Below are 25,683 nucleotides of genomic sequence, written 5' to 3' on the forward strand. Positions count from 1 at the left end.
GGGCTGAATGGTTGAGAAACCTTTTAATAGATCTTCCCATTGATTCTACTCTGCATCCTTTTGTGTCTATGCATTGTGACTGTCAGGCCGCAATTGCAAAAGCCAAGAGTAATATATATAATGGGAAAAGTAGACATACGCAAGTATTAAGCAACTACTACGATCTGGAGATGTAACTCTAGATTATGTGAAGTCGAAATTAAATTTGGCTGCTCCTTTGACAAAACCACTTAATTGGAAGCAAATGGAAATTACATCGAGGGGAATGTGATTACTGCCTAATAAATAGAGAAAGATTGGCGGCAATCCTACCTACGTGATTGGTGATCCCATGAAATAGGTTCAAAGGAAAAAACAAGTCACTCCTTGTTTTGACAGTACTATCAATTTCTCTATGAGACGTCCCTACCTATGGTGAGATAGTACATTGTATACATATAGTATATTTTCATATATTCATATAGTACTTGATAAACTGAGAAAGGATTGAGTTAAGCTCTTAATGGAGAGTTCATAAGCCCAATTTGTAGCGATGTATTTTATACACACTTGATGGATATCCATCTATGTGAGTGTAGAACTAGGTCGGTTCTTATGGGCACCTAGGCATGTACTCTAGAGCACTCATGAAGCACAGGAAGCGCAGGGCCAAAATAGCGCACACCTGCAAACAACAATATAATGAAGGTGCAATGTGGGCATGATTCCTCTATTTCACGCATAAGGGATATTGGTTCAAAGAATTTATTCTACCATGTTTCTGCGAGATAAGATTCATTGTCCTAGGACTAGTTCAAGTCGAAAGGCACTAGTATCTAATATATTGTATCTTCGATTTTCTCTGACATTTTCTTTGTTATTCTTGGTTCCAAATGATGTCGAGTTTTGTGTATTTTGAAATAGTAGGGGATTGTTGTGTATTTTAAATACACAAAAGAAAAATATTTGTTATTTATTTTTAACGTTTGGTGTTCTCAATATTTTTCAACCTTTGGTGTTCCCAATGTTCTTCAACCTTTGGTGTTCTCAACATGATTTAACCTTTGATGTATGGTTTAACCTTTGGTGTTCTCAATGCAGTTTAACCTTTGGTATTTCAACATCGTTCATTTATAAAAAGAGACTTGATCTCCTCAGTTGATAACACTGAGAAACTTTTGTGCTATCTTTCTCCCTGTCAGAGAAAGATATTTGTTGTTCTTTATAGAACAAGTTATTAGAGTGCACCTTAACTTGTTGTCCTTAACTTGTTGTCCGTCGTTGAATTCTATGAGAAAAAACGTCACTGCAGCATTTTGCACTGAGAAGGGTCGAAATCTTTTCTTAAGGACAGTGAGTACACGTATCGGTAGTTTGCACACCTTGTGATTTGTTCCGGCCATAAGCAATCTCTTCAACAGATGACATATGTTTAATTTGTGATATAAAGCAAACGAGGGCATTTGTTCAAATGTTTGCGGTGGACCCAAAAAAATGAGTCCGGCCCCTGGACTTGGTCCCTGTCGGTTTTCGGGCGCTTGAAGAGTAAACAAATGTATAAATGAGAAGACAGCAGCCTGTAGAAAAATACCTTTGATGTTATTTTAGTACTTCGTTACCCTGATGTTTTCTAAACCTCATCCTTCCTTTATGAATTTAGTTCTCTTTGGGATAGTTAATTGCTGGAGAAAAAAGTCAGTCAAAATATTTATATGGAAAACCTGCTAGACATTAGAATATTCTCTACAAGGTTTAATCCAACCTTTGTTTTAAAAAAAATCGAACTAAAAAGAAGTCAATTATAACAAGTAGGCAGAATAATCAATTTCAAAACTTTCCCTAACAAATGTGTTGTAGGCAGAATATTATTTTGTAATAATGAGTCTATTTGGGGCTCGGAGGAATCTGGAGACTGAAAATGGAGGAAATTTCAAACTTGAAGAACTAATAATTAACTAAATGCACGCTCAACAGAAAAGTAAAGAATGTTACTTTCTCATAGAAATATAACAAAAATTACCATGAATCATAATTGACAGTAGAGCTCAGTATCATTTCAAGAGAGCTCAAGCTATCGACATGAGTTTTCATCCATCAGACAAGGACCAAGACCTTGGCTCAGTTCTGCACAATCCTAAATTTTATATTAGACATGAAAACAGCTGATAACAAATTAGAAAGTTACGAGGTAAAGAAATAACAATATCTAGCAAACAACACTACAACGACAACAAGAAACTGTCAAATGTTCAGCGACAAGTTCATTTCACTATGTCAGCCATAACTATGATTAATTATTAGCACGATATGAAATACCATTTGAAGGGTCAAATGGAGTTCCCCCTAACTTCCATTAGATAGAGAGAGAGCCCGGTATGGTAAACGTAATCAACACCAAGGATTCTTCTGCTACCTCTACATGTTGGATTATGGAGGAGCAGGCAATGCTTTAGGCTTTGGCTTGACTTCAACTTCATTGACGTTACGAACAAAGATGGCATCAGGTTCATGACTGGATCATAAAAAGAAATTCAGTAATCAAAATTAATAGAACATTCTCCAAAGCTGGACAGTAGAGATTTGATACTCACGGCACATCTCCCTCTTCAAACGTGTAGCTGGAGGCCACTGCCAACAGACGCCCATCCTTGCTGAAGGATAATGCTGCTATGCTAGTGGGATATTTGGGATACTGCAAGTGTAGGCAAAGAAATCAGTATTACCATTGTGCATAACAAAGAACGTGTACCCAAGCTGTATGCATGCTACTTTTAGTTTACCTGGTATAATCTTTTCTTGTTGTTTCCATCCCAAACATTCACAAACCCATCACAGCCTCCAGTAGCAAACGTCCCATAGCTGCAATAGATCAAATTTAGCAAATGGAATGCGGAATCTTTCATGTGTGCATATGTATGTGCTTTTGTGAGTGTGTGTGTAAGATAATGCAGTGTCAGGATAAACAATTACATGGGATGGAAAGCAATTGCATTGACAGGATAAACAGTGTCCCTTCCAGCCTCTGATTTCCTGTGGCATTTGAAAGCATACCTGCAAGAAAATTGATTCATTAGAAGACGGAAATGCAGCATAAAATTTTGTTTAATGACAACAATCATATTACGCATTTATTCAACACGACATGCACATGGAAATCCAAAGCTAATATGTAAGTTTGAATGGTCTGCCGCACATTTGATAAAAAATCACACTGAGGTCATAGTGCTATGGTAAACCAACATTCTGTCGCAATGATAAAACATTGACTATTACATGAAATTTTTTGCATGGGGATAATATAAAGCGTTAACTACAGAAAAACCCCTGTACAATCGCCCAATTGCTGATAGACCCCATGTACCTCTATGGTTGCAGACAGACCTTCTGGATGATCTTTTTGACTATTTTACCCTCAGGGTGTCTACTTGTCAAGAAGGAGAAAAAAAACTGTGAGGATAAAAGAGCCAAAAAAAATCACTCAGAGGTCTACCTGCAATAATAGAACTAAAAGGGTTCTATCCACAATTTGGCGATAGTTCAGGAGGTCTATCCACAACTGCAATTGCAAATTAATATAAATTTCAATTATATGAATCCAGAGCTTTGTGCTTTATAACGAAAAAAAGAAGCTCTAGTCTCTAGACACCTCAAAATTTTCTCTCTTGGTAGAAAATCATTTAGTGTGTGACCATGTTTACCTACTGAAATAACTAAAGAAAGAAAAAGTAATGTCTCCGTGCTGCTCAGTTTGGGAATCCATAAACGCATGATAGAATTCAACGTAGCACAAGTATGTCAATTAACTTACTTCTTTGCTTGGCCTGCCTCAGACAGATCAAAGAACTCCATTGCAACTCTTCCCTCCACAGAACTAAGAGCATAACCTGAACCAAGTACCAAACTAAATTAGATATATACATCTCAGATCAAAAGAAAGTAGTCACAGTAGGATATCTAAAATTATTCAAGATATGTATATTGAATTGAAACTCATTCAAGAGGTTTGTCGGCTAGCATTGAGCTTCTTATTACCTCTAGAAATCTTATTCATGGGCAAAGATTCATGTTCTGGGAACTCAAACCCATGTATCAAGTGGCCTCATTCATTCTACCAGTGAAAAGACATCCGGTAAAATGTAAACCACATGTTGCATATGGCCGACAAGATCTGAAAGCACATTTGTATATTCATATTTTTAGTTATTTCCAGGTACATTGATTACTGAACAGCATGGCCACCATGAACTTTTTCATGTGTACATTTATTTAAGTACCTACTCTTAAGAGTAAGCATAATCACCCATCAAAATTTGAGCAGTTAATCTAATTTAGTACAACTATATCATAAAGTCTAGGAGTTGGGCCAGGAGGTCGCTTAACAGCTTCACTTGTTTGTTTGCGTCAGAGCTATTTCACAAAGCAATGCAATCATAATGAAGAAGGGTAAAATCAATGCTATTATAAGGAACAAGGGATAAATGCTTGAAGAACACAGTACATCTGGGAGATGTATACTGCATATGGGAAAGAAGAATCACGTCCGAAAATAGAACATTCTTCTCTAAATTTCTGGATTGGATTCCCAAGCAATTCTTCACCAACAGTCTTATCCCATAGCCTCCATCTTAGACCTTTTATTACTGATATCCCTCCATCTTGCATGCAGGCCATTGTCTTCGATTTCCTGTGGTCTTCCCTCATGTTATGGAGGCAGGGAAAAAGAGGTAATATACTGAGAAAAGACCGGGATTAGAAGAGGCTATGATGAAGGTTGTCTGGTGGAGAAAAGCAGTGACTGGAAAAAGGAATCCTGATCTAGAAGCCATTACCTAAGCTCAACTCTTCTCATCATTCATCATCTGCTATGTTTTTATTGATCAGAAGCCACCTCAGGAATGCAAGTGGCTAGATCAAAAGAGTAGAAAATTGGATTTGAGCAAGAACATCATCTGCAAATGGAAAGGTGGATGAAGAATATTGAAGATAGGGAAGTTCAAGGATGAGGAGCTATTGATGGTAAGCCTTTGTGGAAATAAGACGAGCTACCGGGGAATAAGAAAAAAGGAAGATGCTGCGGATGGTTGTCACTGGTCAGAAACTGATCGAGCTCTGGTCAGCAAAGACAAACTGTGTAACTATAAAGGTTTGTGGCCACTGGTGAAAGCATATCAGGGGATAGCTACAGAAGAATGCTGAAGTAAAGCAACGTGGCCACATGCTTAAAAGAGAAGAAAGAGGATAAGTAATGGACTTGATACTGGATCTTATTACCCAGCAGTTAAAAAGATTATTTTTCATCTTATCACCCAGCAGTTAAAGGACCAATTATAAAATTTCATGTAAATGACTTAACATAGATCATTGCCCTAGATGAAACTCGTCTCTAGTTTTCTCCTAAATAATACATTATTTTAAAAAGCCTGCAAAGACAAACTGTAACTATAAAGGTTTGTGGCCACTGGTGAAAGCATATCAGGGATAGCTACACAAGAATGCTGAAGTAAAGCAACGTGGCCACATGCTTAAAAGAGAAGAAAGAGGATAAGTAATGGACTTGATACTGGATCTTATTACCCAGCAGTTAAAAAGATTATTTTTCATCTTATCACCCAGCAGTTAAAAAGATTATTTTTCATCTTATCACCCAGCAGTTAAAGGACCAATTATAAAATTTCATGTAAATGACTTAACATAGATCATTGCCCTAGATGAAACTCGTCTCTAGTTTTCTCCTAAATAATACATTATTTTAAAAAGCCTCCGCCTAGGCATATGCCTGGGCCTAGGCGGTATCTAAGCCGCCTAATTAGAGCCTAGCACCTAGACGATACCTAGGCTGCCACCTAGGTTTTGAGAGTGTTTAGGAGAGCATTTTCTACTTACGTGGACTGCACCCTTTAAGACTTAATCGTAATTTTTTGTGTTGCAACCTCCACGTCCTCCAACCTTCTTCAAACTCTTTTAAGCTCTAAATATGAACATCTCCACTACCTCCTCCAACCTTCAGCAAAACCTCCTTGACCACACTTAAATGAAGAAAGAAATCCGCTTAAACACCAATCCAGCATCTAAGCTTTCTATAACATTATCATCTACTATCAGTTATTGTAAATAAAAAATAAAAAAAGAAAACCTTTTATGCTCTAGGTGATACGAGTTGCCGTGCGAGCACTCTTGATCGCGGAATTATCAAGAGTGGGTAAAGAAGAAGAACGACAAAAGAACACAAGAGCTGAATTAGGGCGAAGGAAAATACCTTCTCTAGATTATGAGAATCAATTGGATTTTACAAATCTCTCTCTCACAATCTCTCTAGATCAAAGAACAACCTCCCTGATCTCTTTTCTGATTACAAACTGAGTTCTAAACCCTAGAAAAGTCGTGTTTCTATTTATACTAAACAGAAATCCCAACTGGAGCAGGAAACAGACCCAGGCCCGGATCCGCGACGCGGTCGACCGCAGTGCCCAAGTCGGTCGACCGGTCAGAACGACGAAATCTGGAAAATCGATTACAGGGTTCTCCGGTCGACCGCAGTGCCACCATCGGTCGACCGATCTCAGTCCCGAGACACAGTTGGGGTCCGTGCACGATGCGGTCGACCGCCGTGACCACGCCGGTCGACCGGACAGAGTCCAACTGTAATTTCTGCAGTTTTGATGAATCCTTTCGACTTCGTTGCTTCCAATGGTCTCGTCCACGACTCCTCTACTCTATTCTCAAGATACCATGAGAATCATCTATCCTCAAGCTCCCATGAGGATCGCTAAGCTCCCGAAGAGAAGATACACCCGTATCATGGGTCCCCCCTTTAGGAACGTGAAGTCCCATTCAAGTTAAAACTTCAGCTGAGGGAACTCGCGAGCCCCTCCTTCTCTGTTGAACCACTTGGCATTGCTAGGTACCTGACCTTGACGTCCAATGAGAAACGACTCCTTCGTCCCCCGCCTCGTCGTGGTCGTCTTCCGTTCCAAAATGCAATCTTCTTTCAGTGGCTCCTCTCTATCAAACCACAAGTCTTCAACATGCGGTAAGATCAACTTGTCATCACCTTCATCATCCAATAACGGAGGTTCAAACAACTTCAAGTACTCGGCATTGATCACCGAATACATGCCTAAGTAAGGTGGTAAATCTAAACGAAAAGCGTTGTCACCAATCTGATCGATAATCCGAAACGGACCATAACGAATAGGCTTCAACTTCTTCCCTTCTCCTTTGAGCCTCTCCTTACTCAATTTTAGCCATACCATATCGCCTTTACCAAAGTTACAAGGAACCCGATGTTGATCATGCTTCGCCTTGTACTTAGCTTGCGATTTCTTCAATTGAGCTTCAACCGTGGCATGAATATTTGCAATCTTCTCAAGAAATCACTGAGCACGTTGTCTCTCACTCCCCTCCTTGCCGTCCACTGTGGCTTCACTTGAAAACACAAGATCGAACGGGCTTGGCGGTAAAAATCCATAACAAGTCTCAAACGGTGACTTTCCGGAAGATCCATGAATTGCCCGATTAAAAGCAAACTGCAAATATGGTTCGCCCGATTGAAAGCAAACTGCAAATATGGTAAACTCTCATCCCAAGTCTTAGGATGCCTAGAATTATACCCCCGCAACATGTGCACCATAGTCCGGTTGACTACCTCCGTTTGTCCGTCTGTTTGTGGGTGAAATGCCGTGCTCTTCTTCAATTTGGTGTCCATCAAACTCCACAAAGAATCCCAAAAATGCCCGAGAAAACGGCTATCCCGATCCGAAATAATCGAACTCGGCAACCCAAAGTGCTTCCACACATGTTCGAAGAACAATTGTGCTGCACCCGCTCCCGTCACGGTCTTCTTACAAGGAATCAATATCACCATCTTGCTGAATCGGTCCACCACAACGTACAAATAGTCATGCCCGCGCTTCGTAGTTGGCAACCCTCCTAGAAAATCCATAGAAATGCTCTCCCACGGCCTAGAAGGAACCGGTAATGGTAGGTACAATCCCCTCTTTCTGTTAGAAGGCTTCGAAATACAACATAACTTACACCCTCCAACATACTTGGTCACATCATCAAGCATCCGTGGCCAAAACACATGTCGCCGTAGATTGAGAAGCGTTTTCTGAATGCCAAAATGCCCTTGCACACGCGAGGTATGTGCTTCCCGAATCCACTGCAACCTATCACCATCCTCCGGAATGCATAGTGATGCCCCACGATACAATAAGCCATCATCTCCAAGTGCATACTCCCCCCTTCGACCAGCCTTCGCCTGCTCAAACACACTACCGAAGTCTCTACTGGATGCATACAACTGAACATACTCAAAAGGAACCAAGGGCTGAATACGCGTCGCCACCAACAACGACCTTATCGGTGGGCGAGATAACATATCGGCCAACTCGTTCGTCGCCCCCTTCTTGTACCTAATAATGATGTTGAAAGCCATCAAATAAGACATCCACTTCATGTGTCGCGCCTGCTGTAGCTTCGGCTGGGCATAATAATGATGTTGAAAGCCATCAAATAAGACATCCACTTCATGTGCCGCGCCTGCTGTAGCTTCGTCTGGGCATGTAAGAACTCCAACGGCTTATGATCCGAATGCACGACCACCTCCTTCCCTAACAAGTACACCCTCCAATGCTTAATTGCTTGATATAGCGCATAGAACTCCTTATCGTAGGTTGGGTAGTTCGCAACAGCACCCGAAAACTTTTCAGAATGGTATTCCACCGGTTTCCCATCCTGAGTCAACACCGCGCCCATCGCATAATTAGACGCGTCGGTCTCTACCTCGAAAGTCCGCTGCAAATTCGGCAACGCCAACACTGGTGCCTCCGAGATCTTCCTTTTTAGCAACTGAAAAGCCTCCTCATGCGTCTTTCCCCACTCAAACTGAACTTTAGCCTTTGTGAGGCCATGTAACGGTGCCGCATAAGTCGAAAAATGTCGAATGAACTTGCGCAAATACTGGCAAGCTCCCATGAAGCTCCTCACCTCAGTCACTGTCTTCGGCATCGGCCACTTTGTGATCACCTCCACCTTGCCTGGATCTATCCTCCGCTGGCCCTTCCCTACGATGAAGCCGAGACACACCAACTCGTCCTTCCCGAACTCGCACTTTTTCCCGTTGAGCTTCAGCTGTCCGTCCCGCAACACTTCAAATACCTTCTCAACATGAACAAGATGCTCCTCCCAGGTCCTGCTGTACACCAAGATATCATCAAGGTAAACTATCACAAAATCCTCTATAAATGGTCGTAACAAATCATTCATAAGCCTCATAAATGTAGCCGGAGCATTGCACAGTCCAAACGGCATCACCAACCACTCGAACAGGCCTTACTTGGTCTTGAACGCAGTCTTCCAAGTGTCTTCCTCCCGAATCCTCACCTGATGGTAACCAGACTTCAAATCCAGCTTCGTGAAAAACCTCGCTCCCTCCAACTGGTCCATAAGATCATCGATCCGCGGTAATGGGTAGCGATTCTTGATTGTGATCTTGTTGAGTGCCCGATAATCTACGCACATGCGCCAACCTCCATCCTTTTTGGGCACCAACAACACTGGTGACCCGCAAGGCGAACAACTTGGCACAATCACTCCTGTCTCCAAGAGCTCCTGAACTTGCTTCTTGATCTCCTCGGACTCTAGTACTGATGTGCGGTATAGGCCTATGTTAGGTAAGGAACTCTCCCCTGTCAACATAATCTCATGCTCTACACCTCGACGTGGTGGTAGTCCCGTGATCTCCGAAAACAAGTCCGCATACTTTGCTTTTAACCTTTCAAGATCTCCCTCCTGAAGCTTGCTCAAGGCGGACAAGCACATCTTACTCAGCTGTTCTTCATACGGTCGAATGAACAATAAACGAACTTCCTGCCCGCATTCACCAACCTCTTAGCCTGAGTCACTGTCACCAAGCTCGTCTCCTGTGGAAGAGACGCCGAACGAAAAACGAATTGCTCGCCATCCTTGGTGAACGTATACTTTTGGGCTCGCCGATCATATACTGCGTATCTATCCCACAAATAAGGATTGCCCAAAATAACTTGGCAAACATCCAATGGAACCACGTCGCATGTGACCTCGTCAATATACGACTCGTGGAGTGCAAATCTGAATGAACACTGGTTCACTACACTCAATCCCGCCTCCTTCTGAATCCACCCTAATGGATAGGGCTTTGGATGCTTCACCGTCTTCAATCCCAGCTTCTGTACTAATGCCTCAGATATCAGATTTTTCTGACTCCCTGGATCTACAATAGCATCCACTAAGCTGGTCTTGACCTGCAATTTCAGAACAAAGAGCTGCTCCCTCGGGTCGTCATCTTCCTTGGTAGCCTGCTTCCCCGCCATAAGGTTGAGACTGCTATTGGGTTCGGTCATCCCGGGAACCTCCTTCGGACCCTGTGCTATCACGTACGCCTTCTTCTCCTCCTTCTTCTTCAATCCTTTTGGCTTCAGATGAGGATACTTATCCCAGCAACGATCGGCCACATGCCCTGTCTGCTTGCAGTGATTGCATGTCAATCCTGCTTTCCCCGAGTCAACCTTCTTCTTCTCATCCTTAGACTGAGAGCCACCCGTCTTGCTCCCCGATGGTTTGGAATCCCCCTTTGTCTCATTGCCCTTCTTCTGCCTGCCCTCAATGGCAATGGCCTTCACGCTCGCATCTGCGATTGTCTCCACTGAAAACAGCTTCATCTCCTTCCGGATGTAATCATTCAGACCCGCCATGTACTTCATGAAGATGGGATACTCGTCTGTTGCGATGTTTAGAACCATCGCCTGCTGTTGGAACTCCGTCGTATACTCCTGAACGGTCTGATTAAACTTTTGGCGCAAGCCATACCACTTGTACCAACGCTCCTCAAGGAACCCTACTGGATAGAACTGTTTACGAAGTAGTTCCTTGAACTTGTTCCACGACGCCGCTTTCCTCTCCTGTTTGCAATAGGATTTCCACCACGTCAACGCGTGCCCGGAAAGCTTCAGTGTCGCGAACACTATCTTCTCCTTGGACGAATATCCGTAGAGAGTGAAGTACATCTCCATACGTTCGATCCAATCATCAAGCTTCTCCACGTTGATACTCCCATCATAAACAGGAATCTCAACCTTGAAGTCAATCTTCAGATTTTGGTAATTGTTCTTACTCCTTTGATGTCCGGCAGTCTTGACAATCTCAGTCTCCCCCTCTGAATCAGATTCCTCGTGTTCCTCGTCGGATTCGACGAGTTTCTTCTTGCCCTTCGAAGAAGATTCCTCCTTTTTGTCACCTCCGTTGATTAGACCCACGAGTTGGGTAAGAGTCGTCCCGATCGTCTCAATCTGTCTCTCCATGGCATCAAGTCTCGCTGAATTATCTGCTTCAGTCATCTTCTCCTTCCTTAATTTCTGGACTCCCTCCAAAGAAATAAGGATCTCGCCAAGCTTCTTGTATTGTGAGCGAGTAAGGACCATACACAGGTTCCCCCTTCACAGGATCTAGGCGCTCTGATACCAACTTGATACGAGTTGCCGTGCGAGCACTCTTGATCGCGGAATTATCAAGAGTGGGTAAAGAAGAAGAACGACAGAAGAACACAAGAGTTGAATTAGGGCGAAGGAAAATACCTTCTCTAGATTATGAGAATCAATTGGATTTTACAAATCTCTCTCTCACAATCTCTCTAGATCAAAGAACAACCTCCCTGATCTCTTTTCTGATTACAAACTGAGTTCTAAACCCTAGAAAAGTCGTGTTTCTATTTATACTAAACAGAAATCCCAACTGGAGCAGGAAACAGACCCAGGCCCGGATCCGCGACGCGGTCGACCGCAGTGCCCAAGTCGGTCGACCGGTCAGAACGACGAAATCTGGAAAATCGATTACAGGGTTCTCCGGTCGACCGCAGTGCCACCATCGGTCGACCGATCTCAGTCCCGAGACACAGTTGGGGTCCGTGCACGATGCGGTCGACCGCCGTGACCACGCCGGTCGACCGGACAGAGTCCAACTGTAATTTCTGCAGTTTTGATGAATCCTTTCGACTTCGTTGCTTCCAATGGTCTCGTCCACGACTCCTCTACTCTATTCTCAAGATACCATGAGAATCATCTATCCTCAAGCTCCCATGAGGATCGCTAAGCTCCCGAAGAGAAGATACACCCGTATCACTAGGCGATGAGTCTAATACCTAGGCCTCCTAGCGCTTTCTATAATTTCGTTAGTTATTACTTTGGCTATTTAGCATTTAAGTATGTATGGTTTATTGTGGATCTAAAATTGCTATCTATTTTTTAGCAAATTTATATAAATTTAATATATATTTTTATCAATTATTATAATTAAATAATTTTAAAAAATAGCTAAACGCATCTAAGCACTAGGCACTGACTCAAACGCCTAGTCTTCCTACCACCTTCTGTGATATTGAAATAAAACAAGAGTAGGCATGTATAGAACCCACGTTATCACCATAAATTTTCAGGTATTTACTGATACGAGTCGTCGTGCGAGCACCTTTGATCGCGAAATTATCAAAGATGAGTTGAGAAGAAAAATAGTAAAACACATAAAAACAATTCAATTGGCGAAGAAAAATAACTTCTCTAGATTATGAAGAATAAAAGATTATAAAATCTCTCTCTCACAATCTCTCTAGAATAAAAAACAACATATCTATTCTCTCTAAACTCTAATCTCTTGATTAGAATCTCTTCTCTGATCTCATCTAATGTTTAGAAACCCTAAACAATCCCTATTTATATGTCTAACAACGTGGATGATAAAATCATAAATAACCAAGCCTAATGGAACTTGGAATATGCGTCAAAAGGAATCCAGATTCACGCAGGAAAGGCGATCCGGTCGACTGACCAGAGTGCTTGTCTGCTTCCTATTTTCCTTGTCGGTTTCCTGATTTTGACCTCTTTTGCTGCCACCAACGGCTCCACCCACGCCTCTATTCTTAGTTATCATGAGAATCGTCTATACTCAAGCTCTCATGAGGATCGCTAAGCTCCTGAAACAGAGAAGAATATAAACTCGTATCATGGGTCCACCCTTTAGAAACTTGAAGTCCCGTTCAAGTTAGAACTTCAGCTAAGGAAACTCTCGAGCTCCTCCTTTCCTGTTGAACCACCTAGCTTTGCTAGGAGCCTGACCTTGACGTCCGATCAGAAACGATTCCGTCCCGCGTCTCGTCGTAATCACCTTCCGCTCCAAAATGCAATCCACTTTCAGTGGCTTTTCATAAGACCTAATGAACAGCGAGACAAACTTCTTGCTTGCATTCACTAGCATCTTCGCTCGATTCACCGTCACCAAGTTTGTCTCCTTCGAAAGAGACGTCGAACGAAATATAAACTTCTCACCATCTTTGGTGAATATGTACTTCTGAGCCCGTCTTTCGTAGATTGCGTATCTATCCCATAAATATGGATTGCCCAGTATAATCTGACAAACATCCAATGGAACTACGTCGCACGTGACCTCGTTAATATACGACTCGTGAAGTGCAAATCTGAAAGTGCATTGATTAACTACACTCAGCCCCGTCTCCTTCTAAATCCATCCTAATGAATAGGGCTTTAGATGTTTGACCGTCTTCAGACCCAGCTTCTAAACCAAGGTCTCAGATATCAAATTTTTCTCGCTGCCTGGATTAACTATGGCATCCACCAAACTAGTATTCACTTGCAACTTAAGAACAAAGAACTGCTCTCTGGGGTCTTCGTCCTCCTTCGTGGCCTGCTTCCCTGCCATGAGATTGAAACTATTGTTTGGTTCTATCATCCTAGGAACTTCTTTCGGACCTTGTGCTATCATGTATGCATTTTTCTCCTCATTCTTCTTCAACCCCTTTGGCTTGAGATGAGGATAATTCTCCCAGCATCGATCAGCTATATGTCATGTCTTCTCGTAATGACTATAAACAAGGGTTTAAATGTCGGCCGACATGTCCGACATGTCGGCCGACATATCGGTTTGAGGGCTTGACCGACACGACATGGACGTTTTCAACTCGTATGTCGGTTTTCAGGGCCAAATTGGAAATATCAGGGTCATATCGGGCATATCGGCTTATTTTTTAGCTTTGAAAAATCTGCTGATATGGTACTTTTTTTTAAGATCTGTTTTTTGTTATCGGGTTTGGGTTTAGTGATAAATATCCAAACCCGTTTGACCTGTTCTCATGTTTAAGGGTTTCTTATGAACCCGATAGAAAGAATTTATGAACCCAAATCCACATATTATTTACTTTTTTATATGTTTAGTCTATAGAATTTATAAAATATGCTTATGTTGAATTTATGAATGCTTAAATTACATTTAGGTCATGATATTATACATATGCGCACTATCCGATATGGCAATCCGATATTTAGTCAATGTCCCCCGATATATCCCCGATTTTCGCTATCCGACATGGATTTCAGCCATCCGACATGAACCCGACATACGACTTTTAAAACCTTGACTATAAATCAGTCATGCTTTTCCTGGATCACCCTTCTTCTCCTTCTTAGGTTGGGAACCACTAGACTCGCCTCCAGCTTGCTTGGCTTCTTCCTTCGTCTCCTTGCTCTTCTTCTGTTTGCCTTCAATGGCAATAGCCTTCACGCTTGCCTCCGCAATCGACCCTATCGTGAATAGTTTCATCTCCTTCTAGATGTATTCGTTTAATCCCATCATATACTTCATAAAAACAGAGTACTCCTCCGTCGTAATGTTGAGGACCATCGCCTGTTGCTGGAACTCTGTAGTGTATTTTTGAACGATCTGATTGAATCTTTAGCGTAAGCCATACCACTTGTACCAACGCTCTTTAAGAAATCTCACCGGGTGGAACTGTTTTTCTTAGTAACTCCTTGAACTTGTTCCACGATACCGCTTGTACCAACGCTCTTTAAGAAATCTCACCGGGTAGAACTGTTTTTCTTAGTAACTCCTTGAACTTGTTCCACGATACCGCTTTCTTCTCCTGTTTTCAGTAGGATTTTCACCACGTCAACGCGTGCCTGAAAAGATTCAATGTCGCAAAAACAATCTTCTTCTTTGACGAATAGCTATAAAGAGTAAAATAGGTCATCATACGCTCGATCCAATCATCATTTCGACGTCAACACTCCCATCATAAATAAAAATCTCTACTCTGAAATCAATTTTCAGATTCTGGTAAGAACTCTTATCTCCTTGATGTGGAACAGTCTTGACGGCTTCGATCTCCTCGTCGGAATCTGAATTCTCAGTGTCTCCATCGGACTCCACAGGTTTCTTCTTGGATCTCGTCGAAGATTCACCTTTCTTGTCTCCTTCATGGATGTGATCGACGAGCTTCATGAGAGTCGAATTGATAATCTCGATCTGTTTCTCCATCGCATCAAGCCTTGATGTATTGTCGCTTTTTGTCATCTTCTTTTTCCTTGATTTCTGGACTTATTCCAAAGAAATAAGAATATCGTCTAGCTTCTTGTATTGTGATCGAGTAAGGACCATACACAGGATATCATACCCCTTCATAGGATCTGATCGTTCTGATACCAACTTGATACGAATCGTCATGTCAGCATCTTTAATCGCGAAATTATCAAAAGCGAGTTTGAGAAGACAGTAAAACACACAAAAACAATTCAATTGGCGAAGAAAAATACCTTCTCTAGATTATGAAGAATAAAAGATTACAAAATCTCTCTCTTACGATCTCTCTAGAATAAAAAACCTCTTTATTCTCTCTAAACTCTAATCTCTTGATTAGAATCTCTTCTCTGATCTCATCTAATGTTTAGAAATCCTAAACAATCCCTATTTATATGTCTAATAACGTGGATGACAAAATCGTAAATAACCAAGCCCAAAGGAATCCAGATTCACCCAGGAAACGCGATACGATCAACCGGCCTGCTTGGTTCGATCGACTGGCCAGAGAGAGGGTTTTTAACCCTGTAGGCGTATCTGTTTTCGGTCTACCGACGATGAGTGATCGATCGACCGGTCTGGCCTTCGCGGTCGACCAATGTTGGAATCCCGATCAACCAACCAGAGTGTTTGTCTGCTTCCTGTTTTCCTTACTGTTTTCCTGACTTTGACCTCTTTTGTCGCCACCAACGGGTCCATCCACGCCTCTATTCTCAAGTTATCATGAGAATCATCCATCCTCAAGCTCTTATAAGGATCGCTAAGCTTTCGAAGCAGAGAAAAAGATACACTCGTATCATTTACTGGAGCGTAAATGGTGAAAAAATGAAAGCACAATTTTGTAAGCAGGAAAAAGGACCAGGCTAAGGTAATTTACATAAGAAATCTAAAAGGAAAAGGGACACTGAGTGAACAGTTAATGTATGAAGTTTGAGGATATGGCAGAAATCCTTCCTACAACAAACAAAAAGTACGAAGAACGAGAAAATAAAAGGAAACCTAGAAAAAGGGATGAACATTTAAGGAGGACAACCACTGAGATTATAATATAGAAGTAATAACGGCGAAGTGCATACATTTAGACAAATTCATGAGCAAAAAAACAGAACCACTCAAACTAGAGCTAGCTGGGTTGATGCTTCATACAATGTACTTCTTGCTGAAACATGGGAGCTCTTTTTTGGAAGTGGTGGTCTACTGAGCTATACTAGTAATTGAACAAAGATTTCGTCTACAGTGGGTTTATATATGTTAACCTTACAGCTCTATGTCCACCTTTGAGATTATAATATAGAAGAAAGAACGGTGGAGCGCATACATCTAGACAAATTAATGAGAAAAGAAAATAGAACCACTCTAACTACAACTAAATGGGTACAATGCACTTCTTGAATAGACAGGGGAGCTCTCTTTTGGAAGTGGTTATCTACAGAGATATACTAGTAGCTGAACAAAGATTACGTCTGCAATGGGTTTATGTATGTAAACCTAAGCTTTTGTCTGCAGTAGGTTTAGGGCTGTTCAAACGGGCCGGTCCGGCCCGGACCGGATTTTCAGGTTCGGACCCAGCAAAATGCCTAGCCCGGACCAGAACCCGTGGTGCCCGGGCCGGACCAAGTTCGGGTCCGAGCCAAATCGGGCCGGGCTCCCAACTGGCCCGGATTTTTTTGTATTTTTTTATTTTTTTGATTTTTTGCTAAAATTTGATTAAAATTAGATTAATCTTATTATATTTATATAAGTATGTATTAGTATATAGTTACATATTTGTGTATAGCTATACATTATATGTAAGTATATAAGTATACATTAATGACCAAATCATACTATAATTTTATATACATTAGAAATATATATGTAAGTATATACAAATATATATTAGACCAACTCCAACAATGGATAATTGGAGGGATAATTGGCTCCAACAATGGATAATTGGAAAGGTAGAATGATGTGGCTTTGTTTGAGAATTATTGAATAAATAGGGTATTATTGAAAGGAAAACAAATCAAATTATGCCATGTGTCTTTAGTCTCCTCAATTATTTGTTGCTGGAAGACAATTCATGCGCGGGAGAAAAAGTAAAGGAGATGAGATGCACATGCGACATGTGGCCACTTTTGGTTGGGCAATGCGATTTTCATTTCCACCCTTTTTTTAAATGGTATTTTTTACCAATAAATTGATCAAATAAAAAAAAATCACCATAATTTTTCTTTTTCCGAGATCTATAAATAGAGTCCAAATTTACTTCATTTGGACACCAAAATTTTTTGCCTATTTTCTTCAAGATTTCTATCTTCCTCCAAAAACTTTGCTATCTTTCAAATATGGACCCAAAAAATTTATATTTTGATATATATGTGTGATAATATTAATTACTATCATATATGAAAAAACAAAATATTATAAATATATGTGGAGAAATAGAAAAGTGAATTATTTTTTGAATTGTCCCCTGCTGTGGAGTGCATGTGATAATGGGGACAATTGATGATGTAATAGGAGAATAATATGATGTGGCAGGGGATAAAGTGAATTTCAATTATCCCCTGCTGGAGTTGGTCTTAATGACAATATACACTTAAAACATATATAAGTATACATGCGGACACCGAGCCGGGTTGGGGCCCAAAGTGCATTTGGATTGCCCTAAGTGGGTTTATGTATGTAAACCTTAAAAGCATAACTCTATGTCCACCACATACCTCACTATAGTAATAAAGCAAATAAGAGCAAGTAATATCTAAATTTGCATCTAAAACTAAAAAATTAATTCCATTACCAAAACATCTACCTCCTTACTGAACAAAATAATTGACAATGTACGACATCCACAAACTGTAATTATAGAGGAATTAGAAACTGACAAGTTCATAAAGAGGTTTACCTGTCCCATTGGGATAACAACGCACACATCTAGTTTGATATTTCAACGAAGATTCCCTTCGCTGTTCAGGTTGAGACATGTTCCGCAAATCATAGACATTGACATGTCTCCCTGCAGTGGCCACTACTAAACGATGACCGACGAGGGAGAGAGAATATACACGTTCAGGTTGAGGGTAAGTCCCAACAAGTGTACGATCTGGGCCACTTGCACCTCTTGGGTCCCAACACTTCAACGTTTTGTCCCAGCTTCCTGTAACAACTTGGCCTAACATGATAGAAACTTGAAGTCAGCTATAACAGGTCAGCCTGATATAGAAGTTTGGATGATACTGCAACAGTCTAAAACTTTATTACGATAGTAAATGATAAGCAGCAGAAGTATCCATACTTTAGTAAACCTTAGAAGAACTACTCTGAGGAAAATCACTCCCTAATGCAAATTTAGCAGCCAACAACTGCAATCGAAACACAATCTTGGTGCTAATTTAATGTCATGACACTAATTTCATGCAGAATCATTTTAAGTAAAAGAATATATATAATGAACAGCAAAGAAACTGTTCATGGCTTCCAAAGAGCACACTAACAATTTAGACAATGACGCTAGTTACTAGTTACAAGTAAGACATCCAAAAAAGCCGCTAGAGGAAAGAAGGCTACTATCAAAATATTTTGCTATTATACAACAGGTAAAACGAGTAGTTTTAGGATAAAATCATAAATTGGTCAAGCTTAACTAATCCTAAGAAAATGCAGTTCCAAGCTTTGTGAATTCCAACCCTAGTCTAACTCCCAGTTAGTTTCATTATGAAACTCAATTGTTGGAATCATACAAGTAAAGCCCAAACAAACCAGTATTTGATATGTAATTCATGTTCCTATGGAGGAGCACTTAAACAACATTAAACCAAATTTATCCGTTTTAAATAGAACAAAACATGATTAGATCCAAGCACATAAAGCATAAGTCCAGTCATAGGTTAAAGGGAAGAATGCTTTCACCCCTGGGGTTTTGTCGGCTATATCCCCTCAAGTTGGCTGGTCAAACATGGAAAACCCCTTGAACATCCAAACTTCTTGCATCCAGCAAGGTCCTATAATTATTGAATCCTCCATCTCTCTCTCCCTCTCTCACATCATTTTCTTTAATCTTTCAGTACCATCTGAACTCCCAACTTCAGTCCTAAATCTCACTCGGACAACACCTGCCATCCCATTGTTCCCTCTCTTCCTCCCCCTCTCTTCCTCCACGCAGGTCCCCCCATCCCCAATCCCAACACCCACCCCACCTCCTCCCATGGAATATATAGTTACAGCCATCCTTGTCACCAATTTAATGCATACTGTTGTTTATTGTTGATTATTTACAAGAAGATAAGTATTGAACCTTTATATAATTTCATTTCTTTGTGGATTTTAACATTAAGAGTTAGCATATAGATTAGAATTCCAACACAGTCCTAAATTATGAAAAAACAGTCCTCAACAACATCTGTTGTTTGGATAGTATAATAGAAAACTGAGAGAAGACTAGCATATTAAAGTGATGGTTTTAATCCGGGTTAAGCCAGAAAGAACCTTTAATCTAACACGTGATATGCGTGTACAGGTGCGTGCATGTGCGCGTGCATGTGATGTATGTATGTATGTAATCGTGCGTGTCTAAACTAGTGAAATAGAAAATAATAATAATAAAGTCAGAAAGCAACAAACCTGCAGCATAAGAGTATTCAACGCATCGGACAGGAGCATCATGACGTCCCAGAATATCCTCCTTGCCTGAACTGAAGACGTACCTGAATAAATGCAATAAAAGTATGCTTTGGTTTAATGACTTTGGGGCACAGACATTAATCAGACTGCAAAATGTATAGAGTAAGACCTATTTATCGCAAAGTGCGAGCACAAACTTGAGCACATACAACGCAAATACTAGTACTGATGTGATGATGATAAGGATGATGAGGAAGTGGATAATGATGGAAATAAATGCACTCTCAAGGCATCTGAGAGTAAGAAGTTTATGCGACACCAAATTCTATTTTCCTTTCTTAATCAGGTTTGATAATAAAAAAATAGGTAAATCGAAAAAGGATTGCAATTTCAGCCAGATAAGAATTAAGAGATTTAATTGGTCATATTGTTATTAACTAACAAAAAACTAGTTTCAAACTAGTCAAACAAGCTAGAAATTTGCATATGATACATATGCCACTTAGTTTAATTAAAGCTTGCAAGTTACATCTACAACATTACATGCTTTAGAATGCTGGGATGAAGACAGTTAAAACATGTAGGTACCAGTTAAGATGGTTTAAATGCGTGATAAACATAGTGAAAACAAGAATGTTGCAACACGTATGACAACATGGTAATCATCAACTCTTTAACACATTAAGGTAGGTAGTGAAGGTATGGTAAAAAGAACTGTGTTAAAATAATATCTGGTAACAACAACACAGATTAAAGAGAGGCTCCGTATGGATCAGTTTTTAAGGATTATAACAGAGGAAGGAAGAGCAAGACATAAAAAGCACATCAGGTCGGGTTTAGAGAAATTTAGTTAAACAATGTAATAGGATTGACTGACAAGAAGGAAAAATAAAGCCAAATAGGATCACGATGATATAGAGCTATACAATTTTTTTAAAAGTTTCCATAACTTCTTCATCTAATTAGCTCTATAAAGTGGGTTGGCCATCTCATAGGAGGAACAGTTTCCAAACAACAGTCCCGTTGTTCACAATTGCTGACCTCATAGTTAAGTAGCATTACACAATTCCTTTACTTATTCACTAAACAAAGTGGAAGGATCATCCCATGACTTAAAGACAGATGAAATCAAACATAATAAAATGCCAGTGATCTCATGCACAGCTCATGCGCTCAAGAGAAACATTGGATGTTGAATTCATGCAGATAATCTTAATGTTTAGGAGCAACATATTGTAAACGATATAAGTACATTAAGTAATGTGTTGGCATTAGAATATGACTAGCAGCCTAGCAGTAAATGATGTATCATGGCATTAGAATATGACTAGCAGACATGTAGCCGGATAACCATGATGAGTGAGCAATGCCATAGCATGGCACCTTATTTACAAGATACATAATTGAATGAGGCATGGTGAAGCTACAAAATATATGAGACAAAAAAAACAACAATATGATGGCATCTACATCAGCATTGCAGTGCACATTCATAAATTAAATGAAAAAAGATTGCAATTCATATTTTCAGATTGCATGCTAAGCGCCACACTTCTCAGAAAAACCGTGGTGTCAAAAAGAAATGTGGCATCAGATGATCGAAAGAGGCATGCGGAAGCCACAAAATATACAAGATGAAAAAAAACCACAATATAATGACATCTGCATCAGCATTGCACTGCATAGTCATAAAAAAATTTAAATGAAAAAAATTGCAATGCATATTCTCACATTGCATGCAAGGTGCAACATAAATCAAGAAACCAATGACGTCAAAAAGAAATATTGCATCAGAAGATCCCTGATTCTCTATCAAAGGAAATAAAATGAGGAAGCAAGCAAACTATTGTAATATGAAAAGGCCCAAATTAAGCATTTATGTTAAATAGAACTATGATTATGAGGTGCATGTATAAACTGTCTCAGCCTATAAAAGCCATGATGGACGTTGAATAATTTTAAAAAAAAAAGGTGAATCCTTTTATAGCTTAGTCATCATATTAGTTGAAATATCTTACTAATTTATGTTTTATATTCGTATTTAGAATTTCCAGGCTTAGGTAGATTCATTGAAGTTTTGAGCTAGATTTAAACTGTTCATTATCATCCATATCTGTTTCAGAACTTACTCTCCATAGCCACTTTCCAAACTACAATCTTAGAAGTCGCTAATATAGTTCAACCACATATTTAGATGGCACTCTCAGACATTGTTATCGAGGCGTGCGCCCCGCTACGGGTTAGGACAATTGCGCCCCGCACCAGAGGCGGGGCGCTGCACGCACACGAGGAGCGCGCCTCGTGTGCGCTTGACACATGCGTCATGTAATAGATTCTTTCTTCTGTTTTTTTAATAATTTACATATTACATATTTACATTATGTAATAGACTCTTTCTTGCTAGTTGCTAATCCATTCTCCATCTTTTCATGTTTAACCTATAAAAAGGAAACAGTAATTAGTAATTTAGTATACTTGTTTGCTAATTGTAACTTCCTTCTCTAATTAGCATGCTAACTAGAAAATTATAAACATGTAAATATGTAATTGTTACCTCCATTCTTCATCTTTTCATGCTAACTAGCAAATAGCAATTAAGAATGCTAACTAGAAAATTATGAACAGTCATGTTTTTTTAATCACTTAATTGTTACTTAAAAATACATATATCATATTTTAAATAAAAATACATATTTCTTATTTGTTACTAGCTTGTTTTGTTTCATAGACTTTTGCTTATGTTGGAGACTATCTTGCATTATGATTTGTGAAAACTTATGAACTTCTTTATGTTATGCATGCTAATTAAGATTTTTCGTAATTTAGTAGGTGAAATTATATTTCTTGATCTTTTTATGTGACAATTTATAAATATGTTGTTATATGCTTCTGTCTTATGTTGAAAAATATTAGTTTGAGTTGTGTGCCTCAATTCAGTGAGGCGCGCGCATCGTTGTGCGCCTTGCGCATGGTGCGCATAAGGGGCCTTTACGCCCCACATTGCGTCTTACGCCTCGATAACAATGCTCTCAGATCTTACAATAAGGTAGCTATTGGCTAGTTGGTTTAAAAAGTTAAATGCAGATAAACCCCCAGTACTGTTGCACAATTGAAAATAGACCCCCCTTGTAGTTCAACTATTGCAAATAGACCCCCTAAGTGAAAATTTCTAGCCCTTTTACCCTCAATGAAAGAGTAGATTTTTTTTTTGGCAAATAAACCTCCTGAAGATAAAAGAGTCAAAAATATTCAGGCAGTCTATCCACAATTGGGTGGTAGTAAGGGGGGTCTATCCACAAGTATAGAACTACAAGGGTTCATCAGCATTCCGGAGATGGTACAGGGGGGTCAATCCACAATTACCTCTAGTTTAGATTATCTAACTTTAGCAGAAAGCAATATCAAAATCAAAAGCTCGTGATTTTCAAAGAAAAAAAGGATCTTCAAGTTTAGAACATGTTTGGCAACTTTGAATTATAATCTACAAATAGCTTATAAGTCAAGTGGATTATAATCTAAAGTGTTCGGTAATTAGTGGACTATAACACATTTCTAATAGTAGAGTGTTTGGCAAATGAGTGGCTTATAATCCATCTTTGTCGTCAAAATGACCAAAAAGGGGTTGGAGATGGAGAAAGAGGACTTTGGAATTTTCTTAAATGCTAAGGAAAAAAGTGGCATTTTACTCGATCAAACTATGAGGCTTATAAGCAACCAAAAAAACAAGTTGGGTTATGCCAGTTTCTTTTTTTCGTTTTTGTTGGGGGGGCTTATAAGCCAAAATAAACTGTTTACCAGACATGTCTCAGTGGCTTATAAGCCACTCATGCTCTTTTTGTCTGTGAGGATTAAGGGTTTGTTTGTTTGCACGGAAGTAACTGTGAAATAGCAGAAGTAGAGGAAGTAGAGATTACTTCTGCTACTTCTAGACAAAAATGTATGTTTGTTTCTCTTGAAAATCTACTTTTGCTACTTCCTTAAATGATGATGTGGTGTCTATGTGGCATCTCCATTTTCTAGATTCTTTTCCACCCCTCAAGACTCTGAAATAGGTCTGAAGTAGATAAAAGAATACTTACGGGCTCCACGTGAAGATTTATAACATGCGTGAAATTAGGATCTAATAACTGCTCATCTGTCTCGATATGCAATCTCTCGGCACTATGAAAAAGTTGCAGGTCAATTTTAGATTCAAGGTCTTCATAATCCAATCCCATGGGCCCCTCTTTTATACATGTGAACATGAGCTGCGTATAGATACAAATCATGACAAGAAATTGGTTTTGTTTTGTATATCCCAATATTTTTTAAGCTAATTTTTTAGTTCTCATTCATATATGATTGATCAGATGTTCTAATGGTCCTTGATATTGTGCACGGATTTTTTTTCTTGTAGAATAATTTGAGATACATCAGCAACAAGTTTAGTATTATTCTCAAGTTTTTTCTGTATAGTATAATTTGAGATGATAAACTTCATAATTTTAGAAGTTACTTCTTAGATTTACCTCTTATTCTAATACTTCCAACTATCCAAATGGGTCCTAAAATGGAAGCAACATGTATAAATTACTTCCTAGTAATATTTTTAAATATTATCCAAACAAAAAAAGTAAATAAAGAGGAAGAAGTCCTACTTCCATTACTTCTAAAAATATACGAAACAAACAAAAAAAAATGTTATTTCCGCTACTTCCTATTTTATAGTTTTGAAAGTTATTTCCGTAACCTACTTCTTACTTCCAATACTTCCATTATCCAAACGGGCCCTAAGATAGAGAAATGCATAACAATGAATCAGCCATTCCATACATGTAAACAATTATTACATTAATTCTCCAAAATCCCTTATCCCCAGTGATCAAAATCAAAACCCTAACCCCTCACCTCCTGACCGTGTGATCGGCGCTAGCGCTGAATCCGGATGAATCGTCATGAAAGCAGCAATCGAGGACGGGGCCACTGTGCAAGAACTCCCCCTTCAAGACGTTGGCGCTCGCATCGTAGAGCCGAACACCCTGAGCAGAAGCAAAATCAGGTTGATACCCCTAGAACGATGGAATTAGGGTTTAGGGTACTTACGCGGTCCCAAGAGGAGACGAGGAGGTGGTCGCTGTGGTTGGAGAAGCGGAGGTTGGAGATTCCGTCGGAGGAGGTTGCCGAGAGCTCCCTGCCGTTGCCGGAGGCTAGAGCTCCGCTCATGGCGGCGCTGATCTCGAGATCGGAGAATTGAGGTTGAGGGGGGGGCGATGGGCGTATTTGAAACGCTGAGGGAAGAGAGAGAGAGGAGAGACGAGAGAGAGAGAGATGTGGGAGCGGGCGGAGTGGGGATTTGAAATGGTGGATTTTGATTTGAAATTGATGTGAGAGAGTGAGGGGAGATGCGTTTTTGTGCTTTTGTTTTTACAGTTTCCGTTGAGAGAAGCACGGTGATGTATCAGCTGCAAGACCCACACACAGAATAGCTCCAGCCATCAACCGTCTTTTGCTTTTTTTTTTTTGGCCCCCTTTCCTTCCTGCCACATTTTATTCCATTACTTTTTTTTGGGTTTATTTGCGTATATACCTTTTAAATTATGCATATTTGCAAAAATCCCTCAAATCATCAACTTTGAAAAAAAATACTGCAAAAGTAATTAATCATCAACTTTGGTAAAGTCAAATTTTTAGCACTGAGTTGATGATTTGTTGATTTTAGGG

At 39.8% G+C, this 25,683-nt stretch overlaps 1 protein-coding gene across 1 annotated transcript; it reads right to left on the bottom strand.

Moving 5' to 3' along the window:
- Nucleotides 1,985-25,404, bottom strand: LOC109821255 (mitotic checkpoint protein BUB3.1-like). The gene is made up of 9 exons (XM_020387435.1): nucleotides 25,066-25,404; nucleotides 24,871-25,001; nucleotides 19,984-20,066; nucleotides 18,269-18,535; nucleotides 3,788-3,863; nucleotides 2,950-3,030; nucleotides 2,760-2,838; nucleotides 2,571-2,671; nucleotides 1,985-2,491 (listed from the first exon to the last, which is right to left on the bottom strand). The coding sequence occupies exons 1-9, from the start codon at nucleotides 25,183-25,185 to the stop codon at nucleotides 2,407-2,409; spliced, it is 1,023 nt and encodes a 340-aa protein (XP_020243024.1). The 5' UTR covers nucleotides 25,186-25,404; the 3' UTR covers nucleotides 1,985-2,406.

This window comes from Asparagus officinalis, chromosome 8 (genome assembly GCF_001876935.1).
Source record: "Asparagus officinalis chromosome 8, Aspof.V1, whole genome shotgun sequence".
In the NCBI taxonomy this organism is placed as follows: Eukaryota; Viridiplantae; Streptophyta; class Magnoliopsida; order Asparagales; family Asparagaceae; genus Asparagus; species Asparagus officinalis.

Coding starts and splice junctions, on each gene's coding strand:
- LOC109821255 (XM_020387435.1), bottom strand. CDS start 25,185: ATGAGCGGAGCTCTAGCCTCCGGCAACGGCAGGGAGCTCTCGGCAACC. Junction 18,536..19,983: donor TGAATACTCTTATGCTGCAG/GTTTGTTGCTTT, acceptor CTATCATGTTAG/GCCAAGTTGTTACAGGAAGC. Junction 3,864..18,268: donor TTGTTATCCCAATGGGACAG/GTAAACCTCTTT, acceptor TACTTGGTTCAG/GTTATGCTCTTAGTTCTGTG.